At 42.0% G+C, this 16,962-nt stretch overlaps 1 protein-coding gene across 5 annotated transcripts in view; it reads right to left on the bottom strand.

Annotated features, from left to right (window-relative positions):
* Window positions 1–16,962, bottom strand: part of DYRK1A (dual specificity tyrosine phosphorylation regulated kinase 1A) — a 132,244-nt gene that overhangs the window by 30,270 nt on the left and 85,012 nt on the right. For all 5 annotated transcript variants that reach the window (XM_054713547.1, XM_054713543.1, XM_054713546.1 and 2 more), the window contains one exon: window positions 5,245–5,441. In XM_054713547.1, the coding sequence (XP_054569522.1) occupies window positions 5,245–5,441 (197 nt within the window). The remainder of the gene's footprint in view (window positions 1–5,244; window positions 5,442–16,962) is intronic.

The raw sequence follows: 16,962 nt of genomic DNA, 5'->3' as shown, positions 1-16,962 counted from the left end.
TGCAGCCCCTCTCAAAGGATACTCAGGTCACTTTGAGGGGCAAAGAGGCAGTGACTACCTCATACCTAGCAAGACCTCCCAGAAATATCTGGAGTCTTGGGATAATTAAGCAAGTTTGAAAAACAGGAGGAAGGTTCTAAGGCGACAGTGGACAGGACAGACAAAAATCACCATCCCTGTGGCATGAAGAGAGAGTTATCACAGCAGTTACCTAGGTGCACTTTCTCTTTAACCAGCATTAACATTAGTTTCCTCTGCACCTATACTCAAACTCTAAAAAGTTGTTATCCAGCTGATAAATTCATGGAATTACTGTTAATAATTATCTCTTCTCGTGATCCTCTCTTTCTTAAAGTTCCAAATAAGGTTTAAGGAGAAAAAAAAAAAAAAAACTCCAGTGATTACAACTATTTATCTGAAAAGAGTAAGAATAAGAAAAGCTGATTAATTTTTCTAATATACGGTTTTCGTTTTCTAAATATAAATAATAGGTACAGCTACAGTCACCACCACTAGCCATCCTGGGGTTCTTACACTATTCCTTGAAGACTTAATTTAATGAATAGACAGTATCAGTAATAAGCATGTCAATTATTTTTATGTGAATGAATGCTATAAGCATTTAAGGTAATAAGAGATTTCCCTTAGCATATTTCCTTTTTATTTTTTAAGACTCTGATGGTCTTTATTTTCATGCCGGTAATTTACTCAGCAAGAACCTCTCGGACTATTGGAGGAGAGCCTCACTGTGAGGTTTCACAAAATCATTTTACTAATGAGAAACCTGAGCCTCTGGAGTAAAATCACTTGACCAAGTCCTGGAGCCAGGGCAGCATGCAGGTGAGGAGAGGAGCTGAGGCCGTTTCACACCTCATCCGGGGCTCTGCACCACAACACTATGCCAGGAACCCCTTATCACTTTTAGCCTCTATTCTACTCTCTTGGCTGAATCATTTTTAGGCTGTTTGTTGGGCAAAATAATTGTCATGCACAATAAATACCAATAAAATAAGCATATGCATTTATTAAAATTAGTTATGTACAAAATCGTGAATATAAGTTTTTTACTTGCCCATTTATAATTCCACTGGTATTTCAAACATCTGGAAAAAGCATACACCACTGACTACATCTTTCCAGAACAAATTATGCTGGCTCAAAACACCAAGATCATACAATCATAACACAACTTGGGTATGAATGTAATGCTGACTGAGTAATGATGTTTTTCTGCATTCAACATGAGTGTGTGCTGTGTGCTATGTGCTTGGCCCTTCACAAAATATTGCTAACCTCTTCCACAACTGGCCAGACTCTGCCTGAAAGGCCAAATCAACTGGCTGATTCTAAATGCCTTAGAAGGTATTATTTCAGGGGCACGTGTCTATATAAACCAGGTGCATTCTGTTTACAAAAAACACTAGCCTTCGGACCAGACCGTATGTCACCAGGTCAGCACAAACCCAGACCTAGGAGATGGCTTCTCCAAACACTCAGCACACATTTACGAAGACCCGAGGCCGCCCTGGGTGATGCTGTCGGCACTTCTGCTTTGTACAGCCACGAAGTCGGAGAATACACAGGAACGGGCACGCCTTTCCGCCCTTCCACGCTGAAAGCCCATGGTGCTCAGAAGACCCAAAAGCCCAGCAAGCTGAAGGCGGCCAGTCCTCACCCCACCCCACCGCGTCCTCCTGCAGGAAGGAAAGGTGATGCTACCCGCCTGCTGCCTCCGCTATCTGGCCGTGGGACCCAGGAAGAGCCACCCCCCAATGCTCACATCCCTCCACCTTTCCGGGTGAAGACACAGACCACCAAGCAAAGGAAAGGTAGCTTCTACCTCCCGCTTAGGTCAGTATCAAGAGCTGAAACAACTTCTTTTTTTTTTCCCTAAATAGACTCCATAGGATAAGCTCCAGAACTTAAACTTTGTTTTTTTAGCTTAATGTCTATTCCGTCCATTTTATTTATATTACCTCATATTTTCATATATAATGCAGAATTAGAAACACTGTATTCTACCTCCTTGCTATTTTGAGAGCCACTAATAAAGGTGACCAGCATACTGAACGCATATCCAGAGTACTGGTTTAGTGTAACTATGAAAGGCACCCTAACAGCCCATAGGCTCAGCATTCCAAACACCAATCATACTTTCCTACACTTGCCTTTACTACATTTCTCATTTCCTAAATTTATCTTGTGAACAAAACTGTGTAAACTTGTATGAAACATTAACTACCAAAAATAAAATGTTCAAGTTAGCTCCTTTCAATTTGTTTTACAATAAATCTTATTTAAAAGACACTGACAGGTGCTGACATGTACACACAGTGCTGACTGGACATCGAAATTGGGTCTCAAAAGAACTGTTGGTCCAGGGGGAAGCTCGCTACAGATTGATTCATTTGCCTGTCAGCATAAATATTATTGCTCGTCTCACATTCAGCTCTTATTAGTATATATCTAGTGACATATGATCTCGTTCATCTAGAGGAAATGATGAACAACATAGACTGAGGAACAAGAACAGAACCAGAAGCAAGGAGGCATCGATCGGACTATCGGGCCTCAGAGGGAGGATAGAAGAGGGTAGGGGGAGGGTGGGGGGAGGGGGAGAGTTCAACCAAAGGACCTGTATGCATGCATATAAGCCTATCCAACGGTTAAGTTCAACAGGGGATTGGGGCATGCGTGGGGAGAGGGGTGGGATGGGAATGGGGGGATGAGGACAAATATGTGACACCTTAATCAATAAAGAAATTAAAAAAAATAAAAAAAAAAAATAAATAAAAAAATAAATAAATAAAATAAAAAATAAAAGACACTGACAGGATGATTAACAAGAAAAAAGGGAATCAAATAATGAAATTACAGAAGTTAGAGCTAGAAAGGGGTGGTGTGGGCGGGGTTGTCCTAGTCTAAGGTCCCAATCTTACATTCAAGTAACAGATAGAAGGGTCCAGGTGACCTGACTCAAGGCATACAACCAACTCATACAATAAAAACTTGAACCCATGTTTTATGACTTGTAGAACATACCACAGCAGCACCCAGTTTTAGTGGTTTACACTTCAGTTCTAGGAAAAATGTCTTCTATCTGAGTGCCTTATTAGGTTCAGAAATCTATGGTGTTTAGTAGATATATTGGACTAAATATTATTTTATATTATAAATATTGAATATGAGTATTATACTTAAGACAATCTTATATAAATCTTTAAAAGTATTTTTACAGATTAAAATGAAAATACTAAGTGAATTATCTCATTTTAAAATAATCCACAAGATATTTGTTATAACTAAAAATAGATACTTGGCTAAATTACCTACTTACAAGGACCATAAAATAACCTGGAAGGACTGGAATCTGTCCTAGCCCTCCTAATGCCGGGTGTTGGAACTCAAAGAGCACTGCATCTGAGACGAAAGACGCCTGGGCTGGGTCCCAGGGCCCTGTGCTTACACACTTGAGGAAGTCAGTCCCATCAGCTGGGAAACAGATAGAAACAGGCATCCTGCCTGACAGGCTACTTTGGAACACGAGGAAAATGAACTGTATTTTACTTTGTTTATTAAAAGCACAATGCAATTGCATCATTGTGCTATTACTACTTTTTGGATGTCAGAGAATTTTCTTCTGGTATACAATTAAACACTTTCCAAACTTGAACATTCTGACCAACTGCTCCAATTCCAAACATCCAACTTCTCAATATAATGCATAAAAAAATTCTTAAGTCCTGCCATAATATATAATGCTTAACTGAATGTTACTCACATGCACATTTCATAAATAAAAAGCAAGCTCAACTAGTGACAAAATCTTATTATAATACATACAAGGTTGTCCCCTAATAATGACATTATTTAACTGTAGCCAAACACATTACTTTGAAATAATCCAGTATAAGAAATACTTTGAAGTTTTCTAAATTTTTTATCCTCACTTGCTATATTAAAAGACCTAAACAAAACAGTGGCAAACCAAATTCCCAAGTACATGGAAAAACAGCCATTTTCAGACTCATCATAGACTCAATCCCAGTGAGGAAAGAAACTGCCAGACTATAGCTAGTCAAAACTTCTCCCCAAAGCAAAAGAAAAGTAATCAATGTAATGGGTGCAGATAACTCAGGAAAACAAAAAATTCACACACACGTGCATGTATGTATGTATGTATATCCAGAGATTTCAGCACTTACGCTGAATCTCTGTCTAAATATCAAAATGAACAGCATGGTTTGCATTACATATTTTTGTTTTAATTTTAAGGAGTTTTGTCCTTATTTTGATAAATGTATACATACTAAAGTAGCTTATCTCTCTATATATAAAAGCCTAATATGCTAAGTGTCCGACCAAGCGGTTGACTAATCAGTCACTATGACGTGCACTGACCACGAGGAAGCAGATGCTCCGACTGGTAGGTTAGCTTGCTGCTGGGGTCTGACTGATTGGGACTGGGTGAGATGGGGCTGGGCACGCCCTGGAGCCCTCCCATGGTCCCTCCCCAGCCACCAGCCCCAATTGGGACTGGGCAAGATGGCCCTGATCAGCCCTGATCGCCAGCCAGGCAGAGGGCCCCCACCTGTGCACAAATTTTGTGCACTAGGCCTCTAGTAAAAGCATAAAATCAGCTATGTAAGTTTGCTATAATGAACTCAGACTTGTCCTCCTATAATTTAAATTTTTCTACTTAACCACCCTTTTCCATACAAATAAGCTTTTGGGCCCTGGCCAGTTGCTCCGTAGTTAAAGTATCGGCCTGAGCACTGAAAGGTTGAGGGCTTGATTCCCAGTCAAGGGCAAGTACCTGGGTTACGGGTTCACTCCCCACCCTCGGTGGGGCACATGCGGGAGGCAACCAGTCACTGTGTCTCTCACACATCGATGTTTCTCTCCCCCCACCCCTCACTCTCTCTGAAAAACAATGGAAAATATATCCTCATGAGAGGATTAACAAAAACAAAAAAATAAGCTTTCAGTTTCTTTAATATTCTTTAGAAAAATATTTTCCTTCCCTGTCATAGAATAAGATTATGTGATTACATTCAGTATGTTTTAAGTGAAATAGAAGAAAAAAAAACCTCTTTAAATGCAAACTTCTTAACATCATACTATGTCAATCCAGAATTCCACTTGACATGTAAAACTGAAAACCATTAAAGCATTTTGCCTATTTACCATTTTAAGGAATAAACTACCATTCCAACAAATTGTTTTGATATGTCATGAACTTACCTGGTTAGTTAGAGGTTGCTGAATCTGGTCAGAATAAGATAAGGCAGAAACCTGCTGGTCACTTATGTTTGGCTGGCGACGGTCACTGTACTGATGTGAATGGGGCATCTGTCCAGCCATCTGAAGGCCAGCAGCATGGAATGAAAATGACGGTGCAAGCCGAACAGATGAAGGTTTGCATGCTGAAGTCTCTCCTCCTGCGAGAAGACAAGGGAGGATTGGTTACAGGATGTACTCGGAGCCTGTGCTTATATCCTCGGACCTATCTGGTGTTTCTTTAAATGAGTACTTTAGGGTGTTCAATGACATTAAAAACATCTAGAACTATAAACAATATGTCACTCAACACAACAGCTTTATGTTAAAAGGTATAAAATACAGTGATCAAATGAATATTTGTAAATCTGTATTAAGAGAAAAATCTTAAATAGTTCTTTTTTATAAAGCAATAAGAATAATCTTTAATATTTATTTTCATATATGAGATTTTCATCAACTGAGAACCATAAGTTATGTAAATAGTGTCAAGTTCTGAAGGGCCTCTCCAATGGACTGGGCTGCTGAGAAACCAATTCCAAAGGACACGGCTAAGATGCGGCTTTGCACCTGCCAGGTGTATGGCAATCAATATCCCCAGCAGCCCCCAAACCAGCTGAAAGATCTGTTCTCATGGAGCTCACCACTGACACAGGTAATTAAAAGCTGAGCATAATTCACAAAACTGAATCCACAGAATGCTGGTTTCTTGGACTCTTCCTAAGAGAACCTGGACCTGGCAAGCTCATCACAAGAATGATGATCAATAACTATCCACAGGTAGGCCGGGATCATCCATGATCATGAATTTTACTGTGGAAATGAACGATAAACACTTGGGGTCTCTAAAAGTATTTGGCAGCTAACTAATAAAAGTTAATTCTTCCTTAAAGAGGGGGGAAAACCTTCTTAGATTCAACCAAACTTGCTATCACAGACTAAAGCCTAAAGCAAAGGTAAACCCTGGTCAGCAAACTCTGGGCCAGCACACCTGTGCTCGTCTCCCTGAACAACCCAGCCATCGCCCACCACGACGGAACACTGCCCCGCGCCAGGGTCCTTGGCCCGAAGTCCGCTTTCCTTCAGGCTCACACCACCACGGCCAAGAGCGACGGGCACGGACTCTCAGCCACGCAGTTTGCAACTCCAGCTCCACATTTACCTATTCCCTGAGGTTGGTCGTGAAGTTTAAATGAGACACCTATACACCTAATCTCCTGATAATGATAACATCTACCTCAAAAGGCTGTGGTGAAGGTTAAGTGTCTTATACATGTAAAGTACTTAGAACAGCTCTGGCAATTAGTGAATGGCTCAGTACAGCTGCAATGACAGTGCTGTACAGTAAAGGATGATGAGACAGTGCCCCTTCCAGCGGAGCCTTCCATCTCTACATGAGCTACCCAGGCGCTACAAACTGAGGAAAACAAAGCTTGATCTTCCCCAAACGTACGTTTCACTCCTCCTTCCTCCCACAGCGGGCGGCCTGTCTCCCACCCAGTCCACAGACTCAAAGCTCTGGGAGTCTGCAGTCCTCTCCGCCAGAGGCCACCTCAAGCCAACAGCCGCCGTTCTTGCTGACTCCACCTGCCAGAGAACACTCCAATACCACCTTCCCACGGAAGACGTCCACACAACCTCCGCCCTTCGTCTCCATTACCCTAGGCCTCGTTTGGATGACTAAACAGATTCCTAACACTTATTCGTCTTTACTATGCCCATCTGCAAATTGTCATTTCTTCAATAACATCACTAGTGACTTTCTAAAATGCAAATCTCAATCTTCCACCCTATTAACTTGACTACCACCTGCCTTAGCACTGCTTTTAGACCTTAGCTTGTCTCCCTCCACTACAGCATCAGGGGCTTGGCTGACCCATAGTACATAATAAATACCTTCTGAACATGTAAGATGACAATGTAACTGTGATGATAGACGAGTTAACTTTTCTAAACATTTCATTACTCATTATAAAAAATACTCAATATAATTATGTGGAGCAACTTTGTTCAATTAAAAAGAAAAACACTAGCAATTTATCCCAAAGAAGTAATTGGTGATGTGCACAAAGATAGTTAGGAAAAACGTTTTCTTAGCACTGTTTGTAACAGCAAAAAACTGGAAACCTACATGTTAAATAATGGGAGGAAAGGAGGCTTTAAATCTGCATTGTAAAAAATGGAAAGAGATATAAATAGCTCTTATAAGTAAACAGTAAAGAAACTGAGGCCCTGAATGGTGAATAACTTTACCACTCGGCATCTTAGTTTCCCTATCTATGAAGCAGATGTATTAAGACAATAACCCTAATCCGTGAGGTTTGTTATGAAGTTTAAATGGACACCACAAGTAGACATGCAGAATAGAACCTGGTATATAAAAACCACTGTTTAAAATATTACTTCTGTTTCTATTATCAATGCCATTACTATATACCATAAACTTATCTATATATATAAAAGCCCAGCGACCAAAACCGCGGAACGACCAGAACAACTGGAATGATCAGGGCTATGATGCGCACTGGAGCAGCCAACCAGCCTGATCCAATACCATGCCCCCCCGGCTGGCCCAGCCCCCAATCGGACCCCAACACCCCAATTGTGGGCAGGGCTGGCTGGCCAACTGCCCGAAGGCCCCTCCCCGTGGCCAGCCCTGCTACCGACCGCCTCCCACCACGATCAGGGACCAACCATCCACAGGCCAGCGCACCCAATGGGCCCCCACTGGGGCAGACCACCGGACCCCAACCGTGCACAAATTCGTGCACCAGGCATCTAGTTTATTATAATACTAGAAACCTATTGCATGAAATTCGTGCATGGGTGTGGTCCCTCAGCCTGGCCGGCGATCTAAGCTCAAGCATCTGGCTTGGAAGGGCAGGTCCCAGCTGACCTCTGGGCACTGGGCAGCACCTGGGCCCCCGGGCCCCCATGCACCCCCCTCCACCTGAGTCACGGCGCCAGAGTCCCCATGGAGAGATGCAGTGAATGCGGATGTCCTGGCACCGCCCGCTCACATGTTCCACCATCCCGCCACAATCCCGCTCTCATCGGGGCCCATCGGGGCCAGTAGCACCTCCACTGCCGCCTGCTGCCAGCGCTGTCGCCATGTTCCTTGTCACCCCCTGGTGGTCAGCGATGTCATGGCAAGCAGTCGAACTCCCGGGTGAACTATTTGCACATTATGCTTTTATTGTATAGGACTAGAGGCCCGGTGTATGAAATTTGTGCATGGATGAGGTCCCTAGGCCTGGCCAGTGATCAGGGCCTATCAGGAAGGCTGGGGCCTGCCAGCTGCCAGCTGGGGGGGGTAGGACGGGGGAGGAACTGTGGGAGGTTTGCTGGTGGGGGGAGGGACCGGGGAAGATTGGCTGGCCATGAGAGGTTGGCTATGGGAGTACACTGACCACTAGGGGCAGCTCCTGCATTGAGCGTCTGCCCCTTGGTCAACCAGTCATTCTGGTCATTCAGTTGTAAAGGTCACTTAGGCTTCTATCTATCTATCTATCTATCTATCTATCTATCTATCTATCTATCTACACACACACACACACACACACACACAGGCCCAGTGCACAAAATTCATGCAAGGGGGGTGGTGTCCCTCAGCCCGGCCTGCACCTTCTCTAATCTGGGACCTCTCGGGGGATGTCTGAATGCCGGTTTAGGCCCGATCCCAGGGATCGGGCCTAAACCGGCAGTCGGACATCCTTCTCACAATCCGGGACCCACTGGCTCCTAACCGCTCGCCTGCCTGCCTGCCTACCCCTAACTGCCTCTGCCTGCCTGCCTGATCGCCCCCAACCACTCCCCTGCAGGCCTGATCGCCCCCAACCACTCCCCTGCAGGCCTGATTGCCCCCAACTGCCCTCCCCTGCTGGCCTGATGGCCCCCTAACTGCTTGCTCCCCCACGCTGGCCTGATCTTGCCCCTAACTGCTTGTTCCCCCTCGCTGGCGTGATCTCACCCTTAACTGCTTGTTCCCCCACCAGCCTGATCGCCCCTAATCGCCTCTGCCTCGGTCCCTGCCACCATGGCTTTGTCCAAAAGGAAGTCGAATGTCCGGAAGATGTCCGGTTGACCCAGTCTAATGAGGATATTACCCTTTTATTAGTATAGGTCAGTGGTCAGCAAACTCATTAGTCAACAGAGCCAAATATCAACAGTACAATGATTGAAATTTCTTTTGAGAGTCAAATTTTTTTAACTTAAACTTCTTCTAATGCCACTTCTTCAAAAGACTCGCCCAGGCCGTGGTATTTTGTGGAAGAGCCACACTCAAGGGGCCAAAGAGCCGCATGTGGCTCACGAGCCGTAGTTTGCCAACCACGGGTATAGGTTATTTTAGATATATAGAGAGAGAGATGCAGAAAAAGTGCAAAAGTCATTAGTATGTAACAAACAATTATCATCAATTGAGCCTGTGTGTCAAGAAAAAAAAAGAATGACCATCATCCTTGAAACTCCTCCCCACACTACTCAATGGCCCTTCCCAATCAATCCAAATTCCCTCTTCCCCAAAAGTTAGTATTTGATCTCCAAAACCAGATTTGTTTTAACTTTATATAAATTGGTCTCTATACTTAATGACATGTTTATAGGCTGGTTTGTTCATTATCATTACTTTATAGTATCCAATTATATGAACATGTGACAATTGGTTTATCCATTCTACTTTTGATTGACATTTGGATCATTTCCACTTGAGTTAGTATGAATACTGCCAGTAGGAAGATTGTGAAGTGTCTTTGGTATGCACAGAGATGCTATTCCGTTTTTTTTTCCAGTTTTTTAAAAATTCAATCTGTTTTCCACTAGCAGTTTATGAAAATTCCCTCTGCTCCACTCTTACACCAATACTTGAATCATCAGACTTTTTAATTTCAGGCATTACAGGAGATGTGTAGTGCCCACTGTGATTTTAACTTGTATTTTTCTGGTGACTAGGAGCATCTTTTCATTTATTACTGGCCATTTGGATATCCATTTATGTGAAATGCCTATTAAGACTTTCTTCACCATTTTTCTATCAAAAAAAACTTTCCCACAAAATTTCTAAAGTTAAAAAGTTTCTATTTTTAAACATGTTAGATGTGAGCATCTTATTGCTTAGAGATGATCTGCATCGTCATTCTCTTAATGGTGTTTTTCAATTAACACAATCTCTTATCACTTTTGCTTTAGAATTAGTACTTTTGGTGTCTGATTAAATCTTTCCTTATGCCAAAGTCATGAAAAATTGTTTTCTTTTACAAGTCAGATTTTACCATTCACATCTAGATGGGCAATGCTCTTGAATTTTATTTCCCCCCAAAATAAACACCCAATTGACCCCAAAGCAATTACTAAAAAGACAAACTTTCCCCACTGCTCTGCAATGCCATCTTTGTCATAAATCACATGCTCATACATACTTGGATCTGTTTCTGGATTCTCTATTCTGTTCTACTGGATACAGACTTAACTAGATTTCTTAGATCTTTATACAAAAACCAGACACTGTCTAAATTATGATCGCTTTTACAAGTTTTAATATTTAGTAGAGAACTTTATTCTTTAAGAATGTTTTAGCTATTCTTATCCCTTTGCCTGTCCATATATGTTTTAGAATTATCTCATCAAATTCACCAAAAACAAATGAACCCATGTTGGGATTTTGGTTGCACTTGTATTGTCTCTACTGAACAGTACTGTTCATCAGAATTTTCTGCAATGATGGGTTGATCTGCACTATCTAATCAGTAGCTACTAGCACTACTGGGCACTTTAAACAATTTTATTTTTTCCTTCCCAAACCTTATTCTTCCCTTTCCCTTCTTCCACTTGCTGGGACCTCTAGAACAGTGATTAGAAGAAGAAGAGAGAAGCACCACTGTCTCTTTCCCAATCTCAGGAAGAACGCTTTCAGCAGTTCTCCAGTACAGCGGTTGCTGTAGGTTTTTAACTGATAACCGTTTTCAGAGTAATGGTGTTCCCTTCTACTAGTAGTCCTAGTTTGCTAAAACCTTTTCCCCACAAATGGATACTGAAGTTTATTTAATGCTTTTTCTGCATCCAATGAAATGACGTAAGTTTTCAGATTTACTGCTAATGTGATGAAAAACACTGACTGAGTTGTGAATGTTGAACTACCATTGGATTCCTGGTTATCCTTTTGTGGTAGATTTACTAGTGAAACCATCTGAACGAACCTAGAGTTTTCTTTGTAGATTTTTCAATTAAAAGTTATATTTATATAATAGAACTATTCAGATTTTGTATTTCCTGGTGCCTATTTTAGTAAATTGAATTTTTTAATAGTATGTCTACTTCATCTAAATTTCAAATATACTAGCATCAAGTTCTTCATAGTATCTTTTCATAAGCATTTTGATCTAAGGAGGTATAATTGTAGTGATATCCCTTTCAATTCAAGATTGGTTAATGAAGCCTTCTCTTTCTTTGTGATCAGTCTAATGAAAGGTTTATTAATTATCCTCTCTCATATGTTGCTTCTAGTTCTGCTCTCATCTTGTTCTATCAGTTAGCAAGAGAGGTGTATTATAAATCTCCCACTTCAGTTATGTTATTAGATTACATACATTTAGTTATACCTTTCTGATGGATAAAACCTTTTATCATTACAAACTGCTCCTCTCTATTTACTGTCTGAAATTGGTATAGCTACACCAAATTTTCTATTAATCTTTGCATGGTATATCTTACTTTCAACCTTTCTATCTCCTTATATTTTAGGTTTGTTTGTCTCTTGTAAACAACACATAGTTCTGTTTAATTTATATATGAACACTAATAACTTTTCTATGTTCCTTTCTTATTTTCTACTAGATTGAAGTTTTAACCCTCCCAGAATACAAATTACGTTATTTTTAGTTATTTTATACACCAGAGGCCCGGTGCATGAAAATTCATGCACTGAAGGGGGGGGTCCCTCAGCCCGGCCTGCCCCCTCTCACAGTCCAGGAGCCCTCAGGGGTGGGAGGAGAACCGGCGACCAGGCGAAGGCGGCACCCCGATCACACCTCTGCTGCTGCCACTGCCAACACCGCAAACCTCAGCTGGCCCTGGTTACCTGAGCCTCTGGCGGCCCTGGGCAGCTGGGCAGCCGCCATCCAAGGCTTGCCTGGGTCTTGGGCCAGCCCTGGGCAGCTAGGGGGCTGAAGGGATTGGGGGACTCCGGAGGCAGGCGCACGGAGCAGCTAGACCCACCTGGGGGTGGGCCTGGCCGTGCCACGCACCTGACACCCCAGCAGGGCTGAGGGAACTGGGCGTCGCCATCTTGTGGCTGTGGGTGCCGTCATCTTTGTGAGGGCATGATAAGCAAATTCCTTCTTTATTAGATAGGATTATATTATCAACTATGTATCGTCAACTCATCAAAATCGAATTACTTCTTATATTTGTAATACCATTGTTGACTTGTATATTACACACACACACACACACACACACACACACACACACACACACACACACGATCACAAGATCTCTACTCAACCATCCAGCATGATTAGAATCAGACTCAAGATACATGTAAAGGGACAGATGGATAACCTTTTGACATCCAGATAGCTATCAAAGAATTACAAAGAAATGGTTAGCTGCTGCTTGATTATTATTGTTACTAGGGGCCCAGTGCACAAATTCGTGCACCTTGAAAGGAACTGTGGGCCGTGAGGCTGTGGTAGGCAAAAGGGCGGGTCTCAGCCCATCCTCCGCACCCCTGCCCTGCCCCTCCCGCCTTGGCCCCTGTGCCTGTCTGCCAGCAGCCCTGCTCCCGCTGCCGCTGCTCCCACACACTGACGGCGCCAGCCCCGCTCCCACACACTGACAGTGCGGAGCAATTGGGGCAGGCACCAGCAGCAGGTGTGAGTGGCAGCTGCTGCTCCAATCGGCCCTCAGAAGCAGGGGGAGGTGGAGAAGCCCTCAGGGGCAATCGGGGCTGGCAGTGGCTGCTTGCACCCGCTAATAGCGCCGAGTGATCAGGACCGGCACTGAGCACCGGCAACGGGTGTGAGCGTCGGCTCTGGCCTCAGCTGCAGGTGTGAGCAGGGCCAGTGCTGGCAGTGGGTGCAAGAGCCGGGCAGGACTGCAGCACACAGGAGCAAAGAATTTTCAGTAACCACCAGAGGCTCGTGCCCCAATGACAGCGACCAGCGGCCCACCTTGGTCTGACACCCTCGCTCACCTGCTCCACCATCCCACCGCGGCCGATGCCCTCCATGTTCCGCACACACCCCCTGGTGGTCAGCACACGTCATAGCGACCGGTTGTTTGGTTGTTCCAGTTGTTCCACCATTCGGTCTATTTGCATATTAGCCTTTTATTATACAGGATTACTATCTTCCTAAAATACTTCATGTTCTGAACCTAGATCCAGTCAACTACATGCATTAAATTCAACAAGCTTTTCCTGTGGTTATACTATGACACTGTTTATTGGGGTGCCAATGACATTCATGATCTATAACAGCACTTCTCGAACTTTAATGTACTTACAAATCTCCTTTTAATCCTGTTAAAAGTGGAGATTCTGCTTCAGAAGATCTAAGGTAGAGCTTGAATCTACATTTCTAACAGCCACCAGAGGACACCAATGATGCTTTGAGTAGCACCTAAACTACAATTTAATGGCTCACCTTAATAAAAGAACGCCACTTTCCAGCTAATACAAGTAACAGATAACCCAAAGGTATGCTGTATTCTGACTATACCATACACTACAGTGCTTTTCCTCCCAATAGGTTACCACATTTTCCGGCGTATAAGATGACTTTTTAACCCAGGAAAATCTTCTATACGCCCAGTCGTCTTATACGCCGGAAAATACGGTACCTTCCTAGACTCAAGGGCTTGTGCTTTGTTTTTTAAAACTAATGCACATTCCTGCTCATAAGGCTGATATGCCAAATGAAAAGGAAAATTTTCTTTTTCAAATTTGCTATAGATAATCTGAATATAGATTAACAAGAAATAACTATGTTTTTCACTTGTGGGACGACTTCCTCTCTTTAGATAAGAGTCCAAGACAAACTAATGCAGAAATTTGTCAACCTGATTTTATTAATTAAGCAAATCACCATGATTTGTATTCTTCCTAAAGTTTCCATCTTCCCTTTAATTCAAATGTTAATAAGAAAAAATAACTCAGTTCATCCTATAATAGGGATGATGATAGTAAAGTATTAGGTTTAAAGTGCTGATATTAGAACTACTTTGGCCTATGAAATTACAATTTTATATGGTTTAACCTGCTATCTACCATATTACATGTAAGTCTTATTCAACTAAATTTAAAACTAGCTCATCAGTACTAATAATATTTTACTTACCCCGAGAATATATCACAATACATGCAGCAATATCAGATATTGTAATTTAATAATAAACTTATAATGTTTAATTCAAAATTTTCTTCAAAATCATTACTTGGAGTTCAATTCCAAAATAATACTTTAAAGTGCTGCCAAACAGTATAAAAGCAAGCTGGAAAAAAGGATATGCATGTGGGTCCTACTTTTTCATATCCTGTATGGATCTGTTTTACCCCGAGCACATTTCTGTAACTTTTTAAAAGTTCGTAAAAATTTGTGTTGGGCCCTAGCTGGTTTGGCTAAGTAGATAGAGCATCAGCCTAAGGACTAAAGGGTCCCAGGTTCGATTCTGATCCAGGGCATGTGCCCAGGTTGCGGGCTCAATCTCCAGTAGGGGTCATGCCGGAGGCAGCAATCAATGATTCTCTCTCATCATTGATGTTTCTCTCTCTCCCCGCTCCCTTCCTCTGTCAAATCAATAAACGTGTGTGTGTGTGTGTGTGTGTGTGTGTGTGTGTGTGTGTGTGTGTGTGTTTTAATTGTGTTGGTAAATAGTTTACTAAAAAATGAAGTAGCTTTCTCACTCTACTCAAGTTACTATATTTTACCAAGAAACTATAAGTAAAGACCATACCACTAACAGAGATGAGCAATGATTCCACAGAGAACCATTTCATGAACAGATCTCAGAGTGGAAGGTGGTAGGTAAGACTCAAAAACACAGTAGTAGACATGGAGGAACTGTCAACTAGAAAAGCCTAGAGAAGACCCGAGTAAAAGTTACTGCCATTGGTCTGGTTAACACCACATGTAACTCCGCTTGTAGGCAACTTGAATTTCTTTTTGTTATTAATATGTTGACAGGGGACCATCCTTGTGACAGTATTAACCCACATTAGATTTTAGAGAGAAAGAACAATATTAAGAAAAGTAGCCAAAACCGGTTTGGCTCAGTAGAGAGAGCGTCAGCCTGCGGACTGAAAGGTCCCAGGTTCGATTCCAGTCAAGGGCACGTACCTTGGTTGCGGGCACATCCCCAGTAGGGGGCGTGCAGGAGGCAGCTGATCGATGTTTCTAACTCTCTCTCTCTCTCCCTTCCTCTCTGTAAAAAATCAATAAAATATATTTTAAAAAAAGAAAAGAAAAAGTAATTCAAGTTAATTAAAACTATGGCATCCAAAATGTGGAAACTCTTATGAGGTCAAGCTTCTGGGACAGAATCCCCTAAGAAATGGAGGAGGGGGGTGGGGGACAAGCTTATGTGGGAAGCAACCTGCAACAAGACATACTCTTAATGACACAGAAAAAGTGTTAACGGAATATGCAATTGTACCTTTAATGGTGGCTGGAAATAAAGGTACACAATAGAGAGGGGAACTGAATTTAAGTCAATGAGTAAATTTTGTTCCTCATGATATCATTAATCAGTACCAAAAACAGTGCCTGGCAAATGCCCTGCATTCAATAAATATTTATTCAATGAAACAATACACTGAAGCCATCAGTAATATTTAGAATATGAAGAAGTTGTTAAGAAAGAAGGGGAGTGAGCTGAAGGGGGTAAGGATGAAAGAAATATTTTAAAAATGAGGGCTCATGAGCCAGAAATAAAGAAGTCTAATCATAGCACAGGCTAGAGCTACTGCTTCACAGTCTCCCTTACTCATTTTCTATCCCAACCACATAGCACAGTGCCTGGCTCCACAGGTTTTAAATAAGTGTAAATGACGCTGTAAATGATCTAATGATAAGGACAAAGGAACTGATTTCTTATTAATTTCTAGTTAGGGGCCAATACATGTCACTACAGAATACATGAGTACACACACACACACACACACACACACACACACACTCACAATGAGGCAGTCAGCCAGATCACTGAAAACCAACACTAAAGAAAAACACTGTAAAAGCAGCCAGAGGGGGAAAGTACCCGATGACATACAGGAGAACCACCGACTTCTCGTAAGAAACCACACACACACACTGCAGTGCCGGCTTTAAAATGATAGGGAAAGACCTGCAACCTACAATTCTATATCCCGTTAAAACATCCTTCAAAAATGAAGGCAAACACTTTTTAAGACAAATGAAAGTGCAAAAATTTGTCAACAGCATACTTATACTCAGAAAATGTTTACAGTTTAGAGAAGATGATTTGAGATAGAAACTGAGATCTACACAAAGGAATAAGGACCACCAGAAATGGTAAATATGTAGATAAATAGTAAAAAAGAAAAAGTTATCTTGTCGATATTTTTAATAACTATTTAAAGCAAAAATAACATTGTATTGTGAAGTTTATAACATACAAAAGTAAAACATGTGACAACCAGAGAGGTAAAATGAAAATACTTCACAG

This window comes from Eptesicus fuscus, chromosome 3, assembly GCF_027574615.1.
Source record: "Eptesicus fuscus isolate TK198812 chromosome 3, DD_ASM_mEF_20220401, whole genome shotgun sequence".
Taxonomy (NCBI): Eukaryota; Metazoa; Chordata; class Mammalia; order Chiroptera; family Vespertilionidae; genus Eptesicus; species Eptesicus fuscus.
The sequence above is the reverse complement of the archived record's forward strand: the minus strand, read 5'-3'. Positions and strand labels throughout refer to the sequence as shown.